This window comes from Equus quagga, chromosome 12 (genome assembly GCF_021613505.1).
Source record: "Equus quagga isolate Etosha38 chromosome 12, UCLA_HA_Equagga_1.0, whole genome shotgun sequence".
In the NCBI taxonomy this organism is placed as follows: Eukaryota; Metazoa; Chordata; class Mammalia; order Perissodactyla; family Equidae; genus Equus; species Equus quagga.
The window spans coordinates 69,146,089-69,159,824 of NC_060278.1; the positions used below are offsets into that span (position 1 = coordinate 69,146,089).

General features: G+C 49.3%; 1 protein-coding gene across 6 annotated transcripts in view; it reads left to right on the top strand.

Moving 5' to 3' along the window:
- The first annotated feature begins 1,766 nt into the window (after positions 1-1,766).
- The window catches only part of OVOL2 (ovo like zinc finger 2), a 36,592-nt gene continuing 24,622 nt past the window's right edge, over positions 1,767-13,736 (top strand). For 2 of the 6 annotated variants that reach the window (XR_006891277.1, XM_046679979.1), the window contains exons 1-4: positions 1,767-1,959; positions 2,226-2,753; positions 3,349-3,496; positions 4,163-4,395. Coding sequence is in view for 5 of the 6 variants with exons in the window: in XM_046679979.1 (XP_046535935.1) it covers positions 2,622-2,753; positions 3,349-3,496; positions 4,163-4,395 (513 nt within the window). In the remaining variant the exon portion in view is untranslated. Of the gene's footprint in view, positions 1,960-2,003; positions 2,754-3,099; positions 3,497-4,162; positions 4,396-13,736 lie in introns of those variants that run through there. The other 4 variants (XM_046679982.1, XM_046679984.1, XM_046679983.1 and 1 more) reach the window with 4 other exon arrangements.

A 13,736-nucleotide genomic window follows, 5' to 3' on the forward strand; every position in this document is an offset into this window, starting at 1 on the left:
TGTTTTGGTTGCTGTTCTGTTTTTTCATTAGACTGCTATAATTTTTCTGTTACTGATATGTAGAAACACAACTGACACACACACCCACCCACCCACTCACAGACATTTTCTACAAAACAATCTTGCTGTTTTATTAATTCTTTAATTAATCTGTAGATTCTCTTGAGTTTTCCACATAGACAATCATTCTGACTACAAATAATGATAGTTTTGTTTTTTCCTTTATAGTCCTTATACTTTTATTTCTTCTTTTTTGTCTTATGTACCCGCAAGGAAGCCTGTCTAAAGTTGAATGGAGTGTGAGAGCAGGCAGCTTTGTCTTGTTCTGGAGGGCTGTCTCCACAGGTGAATTCAGTTTGTCAGAGTTTATCTAGCTGGGTACTTATGATTTGTGCATTTGTTTCCAACACTATATTATAATTCAGTGAAAAGTACAAAAAAAAGATTTTTTAAAAGGACTATTTCCCCAACATCCTAACCTCTCCTTGTAACTATATGCTGTGAAGATGCCACTGAGCAGGTTTGTACCCGTCTATTTTCAACTGACTATACATTACTGGAGAAAAGAAGTCCTATGCGAGAACACCAATGGCTCTTTTCATGCATTTGAAGAACCACTGGGGAGAGGGGGTGCAGGCAGTGTCAGCAGCCCCAGAGGGCAGAATGTGGACGCGAGAAGGGATGCAGGGAAACAGATTTCCATAAAGCAGAAGGAAAAGCTTCCTAACATCATGGTTGTTTAACCGGAGAATAGGCAGCTTTCTGAAAAAGTGAGCTCCCCAGCACTGGAAGTAGTCAAACAGGGCTGGGTACACACTTACCAAAGACGCAATGCAGGGCCACCCTCCCCGTAATATGGGGTGGGGTGTGGACCATATCCTGTCTTCTGTCTCTTCCGACTCTTTAAGCTTTGAGATTTTTAAAGAATTGGGGTCATTTCTTATCCTACTTTTAGAGAAGCTCTATCAACTCCTCTCATAATCCTTAGAAAATTGACCTCACAATAGAGAAAAATCAACAAAGGTAAAACTAATTCTTTGAAGTTATTAATAATATTGATAAACCTCTCTCAAGTCTGATGAAGAGAAAAAGAAACATAACAGATTAGAATTCCTTTCTCCCAAAGAAATATCCATCCAATATCACAGCAGGCGTGCATCTAACAGTCACTGAACAGCAGCGTGTCCCTTCTGGCTCTCCCCCTCCACGCCACCCCACCCCCGCCCCGAAACGGTTGCGTTGCCTTTTGCAGTTTCTAGCCATAAATCCTATCATTCTGTAACTTTTTCAGATAATCGACAAAGTGGTCCAGGCACGCACTGATTTGAAATCCAGTGAAAGAAAGAAAGAAAAAAGCTCCGTTAATGGAGTAGACTGCCTTTTTGGTAAAATAAGGAATTTTGAATGAAGTTTGAAAGAGTTTTATGAGATGGGGATAATAATTCTGTGATTTCATAGTTTGACTTTATTTTTACTTTCATTCAACCAAGCTCCTTCTCTCTGGGAAATCTCCAGTTTGTTGGGAGATAAAAATACCTTCGCAGAATCTCCCAAGAGCTGCGCCATCAGCCTCACAGACCAGAAACAAGGCTCGTTTGCCTGTGCCGCGATGAAAATGTCTTCCTCCTGCTCCTGCCCAGGCTCACTTGGCTCCAAGTCTTTTTCATTCTTACTTGGTTGTCCTCAGGGAAAATCTGGAGCCCTGACAAGGTTGAGCCCAGAGAGGGTGACCCCTTGAGGGCAGGCCGGGAGGCACGACGCGTCTGTTCCCTCCGGAGTCCCGGCAGAGCTGCGCCCCCTCTCCGTGCGCCGGGAGAGTACTCCAGCCAAGACGCGAAATCCGTTACCAGGCTGCCGTGTCCCCAAGGGCCATTCGAAGGCGGAAGAGGACGGGGAAAACCGCTGTGTTGATTCCCCGGCCTTGTGGGCTGGGCGCGCAGCCGGTCAGGTTACAGACAGGTGAGTCTGGCTGATCAGCGAGCTGCTGAAGCCAACGCACCCCTGGCCAGACGCGGCCTCGCAGCCCCCGGAGCTGGCGCACGTCTCATCACCCCCCGAAGGCGGGTGCCCGCCGCGGCCCTGGAGCTAGTGCTGTGCGTCCCTAGGCGCACGCGAGCAGGGGCCGTGGAGGGGCAGCGCGCCCCCCAACGCGGGCACAGCCGCTCTTAGAAATTTGGCGTCTTTCTTTTACCGTCTCCCCTTCTTTCCCTCCCTCCCCACTCCAGGTATAAAGGTAGATAGGAAAAACCAAAACACAAATAAATACAAAGTTCTCCAGCCACCTCCCCAGCAGGGGCAGCAAGGGGATGTAGCCCATCTTCACTTTACTGGCTTCCTGGAAAGGTATTTCCCAGTCTCAGAATTTGGGGAGCGGGCGGTTAGAGGAGGCAATAATGGGAGTGGCGAGGATAAAAAATGTGTTTCGAAGCTGCGTTTGCTAACATGCGCTTGGCTTTTGTTTCCATTGTGTGTTTATTTGCGGTGAGGGTGCTCTTGGGGTGCAAGGTCTTGGGGTGGGAGCTGGTTTGGCGGAGCAAGCTGACGTTTTTCTTAGATTGTATGGCACAAATCAGTAAAATAACGTCTTCTAAAGATGCTGAATTTTTAAATTTATTATTACTATGTTTATTTGGGGGACTGTTGTAGATGATGGGGGCCCCCAAGTTCCCCTTTTCCAGAGTCCTGAAGAATCTCCCCGCCGCCTCCCCCTCCGCTCGCCGAGATTTCAACGAGCCGCGGGAATGATCCACAAGGTGCAGAGGAACTGAGCCATTTTCAGGCTTGCTTGTCAAAAACAAACGGGGGGGGGGGGGGGGGCGGGGGCAGCTCTCAGGAGGCCCCAACTCTTGAGAGGGATGCCCTGGGAAGCGGTCCTGGGGTTTACCTAAAAGAGTTCGCCCTGAGGTGCCTGTGATGGGGGAATGGGGAAAGGGGGTTGATTAAAAAACGTTCTTCCCTTTTTAAAAAGGGGAGGGGGGGAGAATCAGACGTTAAATTCTTTTGCAAACATTCATGCCTAAGGAAGGGCTGGAACAGGCAGCCCCGGCCGCCGGAACCGGTCGGACAGGTAGCGAGCTTGTTGACACCGTTATGTTGCAGGGCGCATGCTCACTCCCAAGTTTCCTGGTGCCTTTTCTATTCCACCTTATGAAACTTTTTCCTCGGCGTGGTATCACCCGCGATTTAAGGCATAGGTGTCGCCGAGCAGGGCGGCTGGGAGTCGCCGGGCGTGTGGGGGAGAAGCCTGGGCCGCGCCGCGGCGGGGGGCGGAGGGAGAGGGCAGGCGAGGCGGGAAGGTGGGCTCTGGCCGCCTGGAGCCGGAGACCGAGCCACTGCCGCCGTCCCTAGCGGGGAGCAGCCAAGAGGAGGGGGCCGAAGTCGGGGAGGGGTCCCACCATGCCCAAAGTCTTCCTGGTGAAGAGGAGGAGCCTGGGGGTCTCGGTCCGCAGCTGGGATGAGCTCCCGGATGAGGAAAGGGCAGACACCTACATCCCAGGTGAGCGCCGCGCGGGGGCCGGGCCTGGGCGCGGGGCTCCCAAGGTGGGGGCAGGGCTGGCCAGGTCCCCTCTGCTCATCGGCAGGGGCTGGACTCCCCACCCCCTTCAGCGGGGAGGAGAAGGTCTCTGAGGTGCGAGAGGATCGAGACTAAGAGGCTGGGAAACCAGGGACGCCCTGCGCCCCCTTCCCCCTAGTGGGCGCCTCTAATTGCCCGGCGGCGGGACCGTTGGCTCAGCGCGGGCCGAGGTGGCCCAGGAGGGGTTGGGGGGGATTGAAGGCCATTAGGGGCTACCAGCAGTCCCATGTCCTCACAGGGTTGCACAAGGATCCGTCAACCCCTTTGGGGTTAGGTGGATAGAGGTCAGACCCTCCTACCCCCATTCCAGGGAGAGGAAACTTGGCGCGCGTGGTCTCCCGCCGCTCATGGCCTTCGGTTCCTCGTGGCCGCGAGAACTGGGACCAAGGAGCGGCCCCCAGAACCCTGAGCTGGTTCGGGAGGCCAAGCCGGGGGCTTGCTTGCCCACCCCCGCGGCTTTGCCCACTTGGCGAAGTGCCCAGGTCCGGGGCGGGGCGGCTGCGGCACCGCCCGCAGGTCAAACTGCCGCGGGCGCCGGAGCCTGACGCCGCGTGTCTGTGTGTCGGGGCGCGGCCCCTCCCTCCGCAGTGGGCCTGGGCAGTCTGCTCCACGACCCCCCGGAGGACTGCCGCAGCGACGGCGGTAGCAGCAGCGGCGGCGGCGGCAGCAGCAGCAGCAGCAGCGCGGGGGAGCCCGGAGGCACCGAGAGCAGCTTGTCCCCGCGCGCCCCCGAGCGCGAAACCCCCGAACCAGGCGACGCCGACGGCCCAGGTGGACACCTGGCGGCGAAGCAGCGCCCGGTCGCCAGGTCGAAAATCAAGGTACAGTGTCGACTCTGCCCTCGCCGCCACCTGCACCACGCCCTGGCGTCGGGCTCCGGGTGTCCGCGCCCCTCCCTGCCGCGCCCGCCCGCGCGCCGGGCACCAGTGCACGGAGCGCGCCCGCCGCGCAGCTCCTGCACCTGCCCCTGGGCGGCGGCCAGGGCGCCTCCGCGCGTCCTCCCGCCTGCCGGGTAGCCAGACGCCCGCGCCCCTGCGCCCCGAGGCCGGCTTCTCGAGCGGGCGTAGTCTTCCGAGGTGGCTTCTGGAACTGCCTAAAAGACTCAGGAGCAGCTTCCTCCCTCCAGCAGCTCATTCTGTGCTCAAGGCCCAAGGAATAACCAGGCCGTCGGGGTTCCCAGTTCAGAAAGGAGGGACCCAGGTTCCCAGCTTCCACCTTCGGGGTGCGTTTCCCAGCGGTATGTGAATTCTGAGAGTTTCACACCCTTCCTTGCATTCTGGAAACGGTGGTGGTAGTTAGCACACAGTAGGCCTCTCACAACAACAGCTATTCCCAGTGCCAATTATGGCGTGCGTATCCGTTAGACAGGAGGTCTGTGCTGGGCGCTTTAAATCTGTCATGTCTCTCAAGTCTTCTTGAATTAAATTGATGGACAAACGGGTTCAACTGCATATTGCCTCAGTGACCTGCCCCCAGTCGGTTGGAGTGTTTGTGCTCCTCCATCACGGCGCTTCACACGCCCACCGCCACCCCGTCTTCTAGAGCTGTAAGAGACCGATTATCGGGACGCCCATCTGCCCTTTCCTGGTAGAACTTCCATGATTGCTCAAAAGTATCCGTTGCCCGCTCAGATTGAGGAATCCCATTCCACCGACTCCCAGCCAGCTGGGACCTGGGAGTGGCGGTTTAGGAGTCACCTGACCCCAGTTGCGAGCCGGCTGGGCCACAGTGTGACGCTTTGCGGGCTCCAGGTCCTCAGTGTAGGTAATAATTCTTGGGCGCCCCGGGACGGTCTCGCAGCCCCGCTATCCAGGCCGGTGGGGGCGATGGGGAGGAGGAACCCAGCGTTTGCTGTGGAGTGGCAAAGCCCCCGTTAGTTTTCCTGGGAGAGGCCATCCCTCCCCTCTGCATATTCCTGGCTCCCGGGGCTTGGCTCGGGGGTGGGCTGAGGTGCATTTGGTTATGAATTGAGGCTGGAGGCTTGAGCTGTAATCCTTAGGAAAGATAGCTTCACTAGGGGCCGCCCTGCTGCTTGGTGTTAAGATCAGCGGCCTGGGGCCTTTCTGGGCCACAAGGGGTTAAGTGGGAGGGCAGTTTGCCTGTGACTGGTGGCTCTGCCCTTCAGGAAATTCTACAAAGTGTCTCACTTGCATATTTATCACCAGGCTGTAAAGACAATTGCAATGTTGTTTTGGGATTGACTGTAGCCAGTTTGCCCCTCTGTCCCCCAATTGCCCAGGTGACCCTGGAGAGAAAAGTGGCAGAGGAAAAATATCCAATCCCTTGACCAACATTTTAGGAGATGTCTGTTTGCTGCTCCGGGCAAAACAGTGCCATTGGAGCCCTGGATTAAGGAGATGAATAAACCAATCTTGTTTCCATGGTCATTGCCTAAATACTGCCCCCAGGGGTGGGGGTGGGGCACAGAATTTGCTCCTCGACCATTAATTTAGCTTCCAGGATGTTCAGGTTCCTTCTCTCTCTCAGCTCCTCACAGATAGGGGACATCTTGGTGTTAAGACGCTCCAGGCCTCCCGAATTATCGGCCATGGTGTTGGCCGTTTTCAAGTGGCTGGCTGAATTGTTGTGTGTGTAACTCTGGAATTTTGTGCAAAGCTGCTGAACTCTAGGAATTAGTTTCTTATCCAGAAGAAGAGGGAAGCCGCTCAAGGATGAGGCACAAACATGATGCATTGTTTTAATGACAGTTTGAATGACTTGAAGACACTTCCCAGGCAGTTGGCTCTTAGGACCAGAGGAAGGGCAGGTTTCAGCCAGTGCCCTACAGAGAGAGGCCACATCCCGTTTAACTTGTGGAGTGCCTGCCGTGGAGGAGGCAGCCAGCAAATAAAACTGTTCCCATCTTTGTTTCAGAATCAGCTGATAGTCACAGTTAAGCCTCTAGGCTCCAACATTGTTAGTTCTTCCTTGTGTGACCTTGGGCAAGTTGCTTATCCCTCTGAACCTCAGTTTGCTTGTCTGTAAAATGGAGGTAATAATGATACTCACCTCATAGAATTATGAGGATAAATGCGTTAAGAGTAGGAAACAGTAGGTGCCCAGTAACTCCAGCTGTAATTATTTGGATTGGTGGACAGACACAAATATTAATTATTAACTCTATTATAGGAAAGTGAACGCTAAACCAGAAGCACAAGCAAAGATGTGATCAATTCTGGGCGGGGGAAGGTTTCTCAGTGTGGATTTGAGGGCTGTGGAGGAGGGCGAGAGGCCGGCTTTAGGGTGGTATAAGCTGAGCCCAGAGCTTCAGTGAGGAAAGGACTAGCGCTGTGGTGGCTGGAGAATGGGAAAACGGGCCTGCAGGAGTCAGGGGGAGGGGGAGATTCTGAGCTGGAATCGTAGCCGGGACAGGCGAGATGGTAAAGGGGCCAAGCCAAGAAGTGTGGATGCTCCTCGGTGGTCAGAGGAGGGGCTCTGGAAGGTTTGTGAGAAGGAAAAACCTCGATTGGGTCTGTCTGACCAGCTGTGGTTGGGGATATGTTATCTCTTCTGAGCCTCAGTTCCCTGATCTGTAAAATGGAGAAAAAATAGAACGGGCCTCTCAGAAGTGTAGATTAAATGAGATAATGATGGCAAATGGTTAGCACTTTTGTGCGCATGTAAATTGCCCGAGAGGGCATTAGTTTTGTCACCGTCCAATATTTTGTTGCCCACGGTCGGGACAAGCGATTTGCCAGCCTGCTTGTGCTGAGAAGCGGCTCTGGAAAGGAGTCAGAGGTCTGGGTTAGGAAGTGTCGCCTTTCCCAGCCTATCTGCCTTTTGACTGTGTGTCTCAGGTCTCTACTACTGAGGAGGCCAATTGATAGAACAGATCGGGCTAGGGAGATGATGTGCATCTGGGAAAGTGTTCATGCCGGAGGTCCAGGCCACTTTACCTCCCTTTGTGCTGGACCCGTTTGCAGGTCTCCAGCTGCGGGGTAGAGGTGATGTTATTCATTCCTGACTCAGTGGCTGGTATGGACTAGCAAGTGAATTTGTCTTCTCAGCTCATCTCATTCTTTTCTCTCTTCCTTTGGCCTCTCCCAAGGATTCTTCGAAAGGAATTGAGTTTAGAATTCTGTCAGATGTATTCCTGGCCTTTTACCTGGCTCTGTAGTCCGAGTCTCCAGTAGTGACAGATTTGTGAATATGGAGTAGTCTTTTTTTCCTCATTTTTTATTATGGAGAGTTTCAAAGGCACAGCACCTGTCACCTGGCCCCAACAACCGTGAGCCCAGGACCAGTCCTGCTCATCCCTCCCCTGACACAATTTTGAGGCAGATCTTAGACATTATACTATTTCTTCTCTTTCTTTCTTTCTTTTTTTGTGAGGAAGAGTGGCCCTGAGCTAACATCTGTTTCTAATCCTCCTCTTTTTGCTTGAGGAAGATTATCCCTGACCTAACATCTGTGACAATCTTCCTCTACTTTGTATGTGGGACGCCACCTCAGCATGGCTTGATGAGCAGTGTATAGGTCTACACCCCGGATCCAAACCTGCAAACCCCAGGCCACCGAAGTGGAGTGCTCCAACTCGACCGCCACACCACAGGGCTGGCACCTGACATTGTACTGTTTCAACCATAAATCCTTCAGAATGTGCCTCTAATAGATAAAGATAAGAATACATTGTCACACCCACGTTTACAATGGTGTTTACATTGCTAATTGTCTCATACATTCATCCTTTTTTTCTTTCACTTTGCTGAATCGGATCCATATAATGTCCATACATTATAATTGATTGACATGTCTTTCAAATCTCTTTTAATTTATACATTTTCCCTTGATTTCTTTTTCATGTTACAAGTCAATTGTTGAAGAGCTGGGTAATGTGTTTTGTAGAGTTTCCAGCAATCTGGATTTTGCAGAATGTGTCACCATGATGTCTGATGTTCCTTTGTCCCCTGTGTTTTCTCTGAATGGGTAGGTGGATCTGCAGCTGCACTGTGGTAGCCATAGTCACATGTGACTTTAAATTTAAATTAAGAGGGGCCAGCCTGGTGGCTGAGTGGTTAAGTCCACGCACTCTGCTTCGGTAGCCCAAGGTTGCGCTGGTTTGGATCCTGGGCGCAGACATGGCACTGATCATCATGTGTCCCACAGAGCAGAACCAGAAGGACCTACAGCTAGAATATACACCTATGTACTGGGGGGCTTTGGGGAGAAGAATAAAAAAAGAAAGAAGATTGGCAGCAGATGTTAGCTCAGGCACCAATCTTTAAAAAGAAAAAATTTAAATTAAGTAAAAGTAAAAATTAATTTCCTCAGTTGCATGAGCCACATTTCAAGTGCTCAATAGCCATGTGTGACTAGGGGCTACTGTATTGGATGGGACAGATTAGAACATTTCTATCATTGTATTGTTGCAAAAAATTCCATTGGATAATATTGCCCTAGATGCTTGATCAGGTTTATTTTATATTAGCTAAAATCTGTCACAGTAAGGGTTGTCTGTTTCCATCAAGAGACGCATGACGTTTGCTTGTCTCTTTGTGATGTTAGCAGCCATTGATGCTCACGGTCTGAATACTTCAGGGTACCAGGGGTTGCAGAACAGTGATCTTCTATTTCCATCCTTCATTTATTAGCTGACATTCTTCTGTAGAGAAACTCTTCCCCTCATCTGCTATTTGGTTTCCCAGTGAGGCAGTTCATTTAGGAAAGGCAGAATGAGATTCCTGTTATTTACCAGTTTTCAAGGTAATCAATTGGCTTACCAGAATTCTCTAGTGATGGTCAGTTAGTTTATTTTTAAGTATTGTTGTGAATCATAGATTTAAGTAGTTTTAAAAAAACCTATCCATTTGATATTTGGGAACATAGCTCCATTCCTACCTCCTTGCCTATTGTCTTCTGTCTCCTGAGACAGAATAGGATGTCCGTCTCCCCGGCCTCCATTGTAAGTCACTGACCATCTCCTTGGCCGCACCTTTGGCTAACCAGACTCCTCGACTCTAGATCGACCAGAGGCAGGGAACACTTCCTACTGGGCTTGTGTCCCCAGCACCCTGTACAGTAATGCCTGACTCATAAGAGGACATAAGTCAACATAGAACAGAGATATGGGTAGGGAAGAAGGAGTCAGCAGTCCCTAGACAGAAATGAAAGCGTTTGGAGGACAACACAGGAAGTGAGAAGAAAAGAGAGATCTAGGAAAATGCTTGGAATGGATGCTTGAAAAAGGTTAATAAGTTAATTAAAAGAGAAAAGAGAAGGAATAGGAGAACGATATAAATGTTAGCTATACCAGCTTTTAATTTGAATATAGGCTAAGTGGGATTTTATTGTTGGAAGGGACTGCATGGGTTTCCTTGCAGACAACAGAATCCACTGTAGGTAGCTTAAGCAGAGAATGGTTAACTATAGGGTACTAAATGGACTAAAGAAAGACCAGGCTGAGCTCCCAGAGCCACACTGCAGACTGGGCCACCTAGGGAGCTGCAGCTGCTGCCTCTTTGGCTCCTGCTTGTGCATCATGATACTTCTACAAATGCAGAGTGTAAAATAATTGCCGTGCATCTGCATCTGCTCAGGCCTGAGTTCAGATCTCTTGATAGTGCATGTCATTGATAGAACCCAACTCACAGCTGAAAATCTTAGCTGAAAGGGAAATGTAGTTTCTAGCATTCTAGCCTCTGCAGTACAGGAAGGCCCACCAGAAGGAGACGGAATAGATGCTGAGCATGTCCATCCATAGGATCTACTACAGGGCCCCTAAAATATTATGTGGTCCAGTCTCCTCATTTTCAAGGGGAGAAAGGTAGACCTCAGAGAGGTTTTGTTGAATTCCTCTCGGCTGTTAGTGGCAAAGCCCAAACCAGGGATCCTTACTCTTTTAGCATTCTTGTATTGCATTGTGGAAGGTATCGTTGACACTTTAGCCATTACTCTTGACAGTCCCACGTGAAAGGAATCTGAAGCTCTTTCTCACCATGATATGAGACAAGCAACAAGGTTCATCCTCTCCGTCTCCCCCACATCACGTGCAGACCCATGGACCTGTCTGGGTGGGAATATAGGCACAAACTTTGCAGACAACAAGCAATACTCAAAATCTCAGTGTGGGCCCCTGCAAGTCATGTGGGCATGAGCAGCTTACAGTTCTCTGAGCGTCAGTTTCTTCTGGATTATTAGGATGTATTCCCTTCATCATCCCTGCATTTGAGAAAGTTCTCTGTCCTGCCATTTAGGGGAGTTGTGAAGCCTAAGGAAATGGTACTGGGACCAAGAGGAAAATTTTTGTACCAAGGAATTAGGGGAATATGCTTAGCATGTTTTGAGCACTCAAGGATAGCAAATTTGTCAGTGGAAATCTTGTCCAAATGGCCACCAGAAGGTAGCCTGGACTCACAGTACCCACCCACAGGAACAAGGACCATTAATTTAAAGAACTTATCTGGTGGAAGCATCACAGAAAATAAAGAACTTTTTTTTTTTGTCCTTCAGAAATTTGACAGGTAAGTGACCTCAGCTAGCTTTGAGGTTGATCAGAGGGCCAGCCAACATCCCTGCCTCTCTGGAGGCTCCGAAGTGTCAGCAGCACTGATACAATGATCAGTTTGTTTCTGCTGCAGAGGCCTGTTTTTCACAAGAGCTAGAGGGGAACTTTGTGTTTTTTTTTAACTTGAAAGCCGAGATCCTGCAGAAAACAGGACGGCAAGCAAGAAAGCACCAAGCTGTGGGGTTGGAGAATAACTCAAGTCTCTCTTCATCTCTCCTGCCCAGAGTTAATCTCCAGACTGAGGTCATCTCCCACCCTCCACAGTAGCTTCCTCACTTCATTAACAAGCGTTTTGCAGAGTGTTAATTTTGGATTAAGGGTGAGACTATGAAGCGTTTTCAGAAGGTAGCATGGTATAAATACCACCCCCCCCCCCCCCCAGGTCTGGAGCAGTACTCTGTAATTAAAACATTAATAATTTCCATATCAAAACGTGAATGTTGACAGCAAACAGGGTGAAGTCTGCACAGCTTCATGCCTGCGTGGGGCGGTTCTTACTGCCAAGGGAGATAGGAGGGAACATTGGGTTTCAGAGCTTTGTGGATTTCAGAGTTGTGGAGGAAAGACTAGAGGCTGGGGGTTCACACTGAAGGTTAGTTCCCTTTTTCTTCCATCAGAAAGAGAGAAATTTTAAAGCCAAATGGAGAAACAAGGGGTTTTGACTAATTAACTTTTATTTAGGATCACGGGATTTTGGAGCTGTCAAACTCTAAGAGGTAGGACTCATTGAACACCAGCTCCTTTTTAAGTAGCTTTTCTTATTTAATTCCTTAACAATCCCAAGAGGCAAATATCGTTATTATCCCATTTTACAGGTGATGAAATTAAGGCTTGGAGAGGTTGAGTAACTAGCCTACGTCCCAAAGACGTGGAGCAGAATTTGAACTCAGGAAAAGAGAACTTCTAATACCATTTTATCGTTTACATCTGGGAAAGTGTGGCCCAGGGATGTTCGATGACATCACATAGCTGGCCAGGGCTAGGTTTTTATTTGATCCTTAGCATTTCTTGACTCTACATTCCACTTTGATTTTGTAACTAAGATGACTAAGATGTAACTAGTTGTGGTCAACTACCTGCAGAGAAGAGTAACAAGGTAAGATTGGTTAACCCTATTTTGAACTTTTAGGAGGTAGAGTGTTACATGTAAACCTGTGTGAGCGTAATAAAGATGGTCCCATGAGCAGACACGTGACCCAGGGAGGGACTGCCAGTCCTCTGGCGCGTGGGACATCATTGCAGGAAACCAGGTGTGTCTTCTGCATCGTGTGGCCCATCCTGGGAGAGAACACTGAGAAACGTGGCATATCTGGTGTTCTGAAGGGACTATGACACATCTATTACTGTTTTAGTTAATCTATTGCTGCTTCACAAATAACCACAGATTTAGGAGCTTAAAACAATTTACTGTTATGTCTTCTAGTTCTCTGGAATGACTGGGCTCAGCTGGGCGGTTCTTGCTTGGGGTTCCTCTTATAGTTGCAGTCATGTGACAGTAAGGTCCTGAGTCTTCTGTGGGCTTGACTGGGCTGCTGGACATTCTAGAAGGCTCATTCATGTGGCTGGCAGTTGACCTCTTTCCTTATTTTAGCTACTTTAATTATATGGTTCTACCATCTTTTTTTAACAAGTCTCTGTTGACGACGTGTAGGTCGTTTCCAGTCTTTTGCTATTACCAAATTTCAAAGCACATGACATGTGAAATACACTATCACGTTTAGGAATTTATCCCACAAATATCCTTTCCTTTCTGGGAAGTGGAATAGTCTGGCAGAAGCTCGCTCCATCAGCCATGGTCCTTTGCCGGTTAATTCACCTGACATCTTCTTTCAGCAAGCCTCTCTTACGGCTTCAGATATAAGCTGCTAACGTCTAGGGGCTGGATTGGTCATAGACATGTATAGGTGGCAAGCAGCACTTCATGGACTGGAGGGTGCACTTTAGGAGAATTCCCTGAATGAATCAGTTTGTGCTGGCTCAGTTTTCCATGCTGGGAAATGGGAATGTACATAAAGGTGGAGAAATGGAAAAATTGCCTTTGCTGAGGCACAGTTGGAGAACTTCTGTTTTTGCTCTAAGGAAGCAACAGGCACCTTCCCCCTGGAAACGTGGTGCTCTAAGTCTCCAATTCCTTCCCCCACTCTAATTTTCTCCCCTGTGTTAAAAAGCTTTCTGTATCTTGATCGGATGATCCATGGCCCTGTACTCCCTTAAATTGTCACTAATCTCCCTTCCCTCTGCCCTTCAAAATTTTATTCTTTTCAAACAAAATAATGCCAGTGATTTGAGATTTTCATCCTGGATTGTAATAGATCGAAGGTATCCATATTACATGCAGAACATTTTAAAAATAGGAATTTGCCAAAAGGATTAAAGTAAAGAAGATTTCGGGTATGACCTATAGTTGGCAAGTCCTTGGCACATTCTGCAGGACTTTCCTTTTCTTTTTCTTTTTTGCTGGGGAAGATTCACCCTGAGCTAACATCTGTTGCCAATCTTCCTCTTCTTTTTTTTCCTCCCCAAGCCTCAGTACATGGTTGTATATTCTAGTTGTAGGTCCTTCTAGTTCTTCTATGTGAGCCGCTGCCACAGCATGGCTACTGACAGATGAGTGGTTTGGTTCTGTAACCGGGACTGCACTCGGGCCACCGAAGTGGT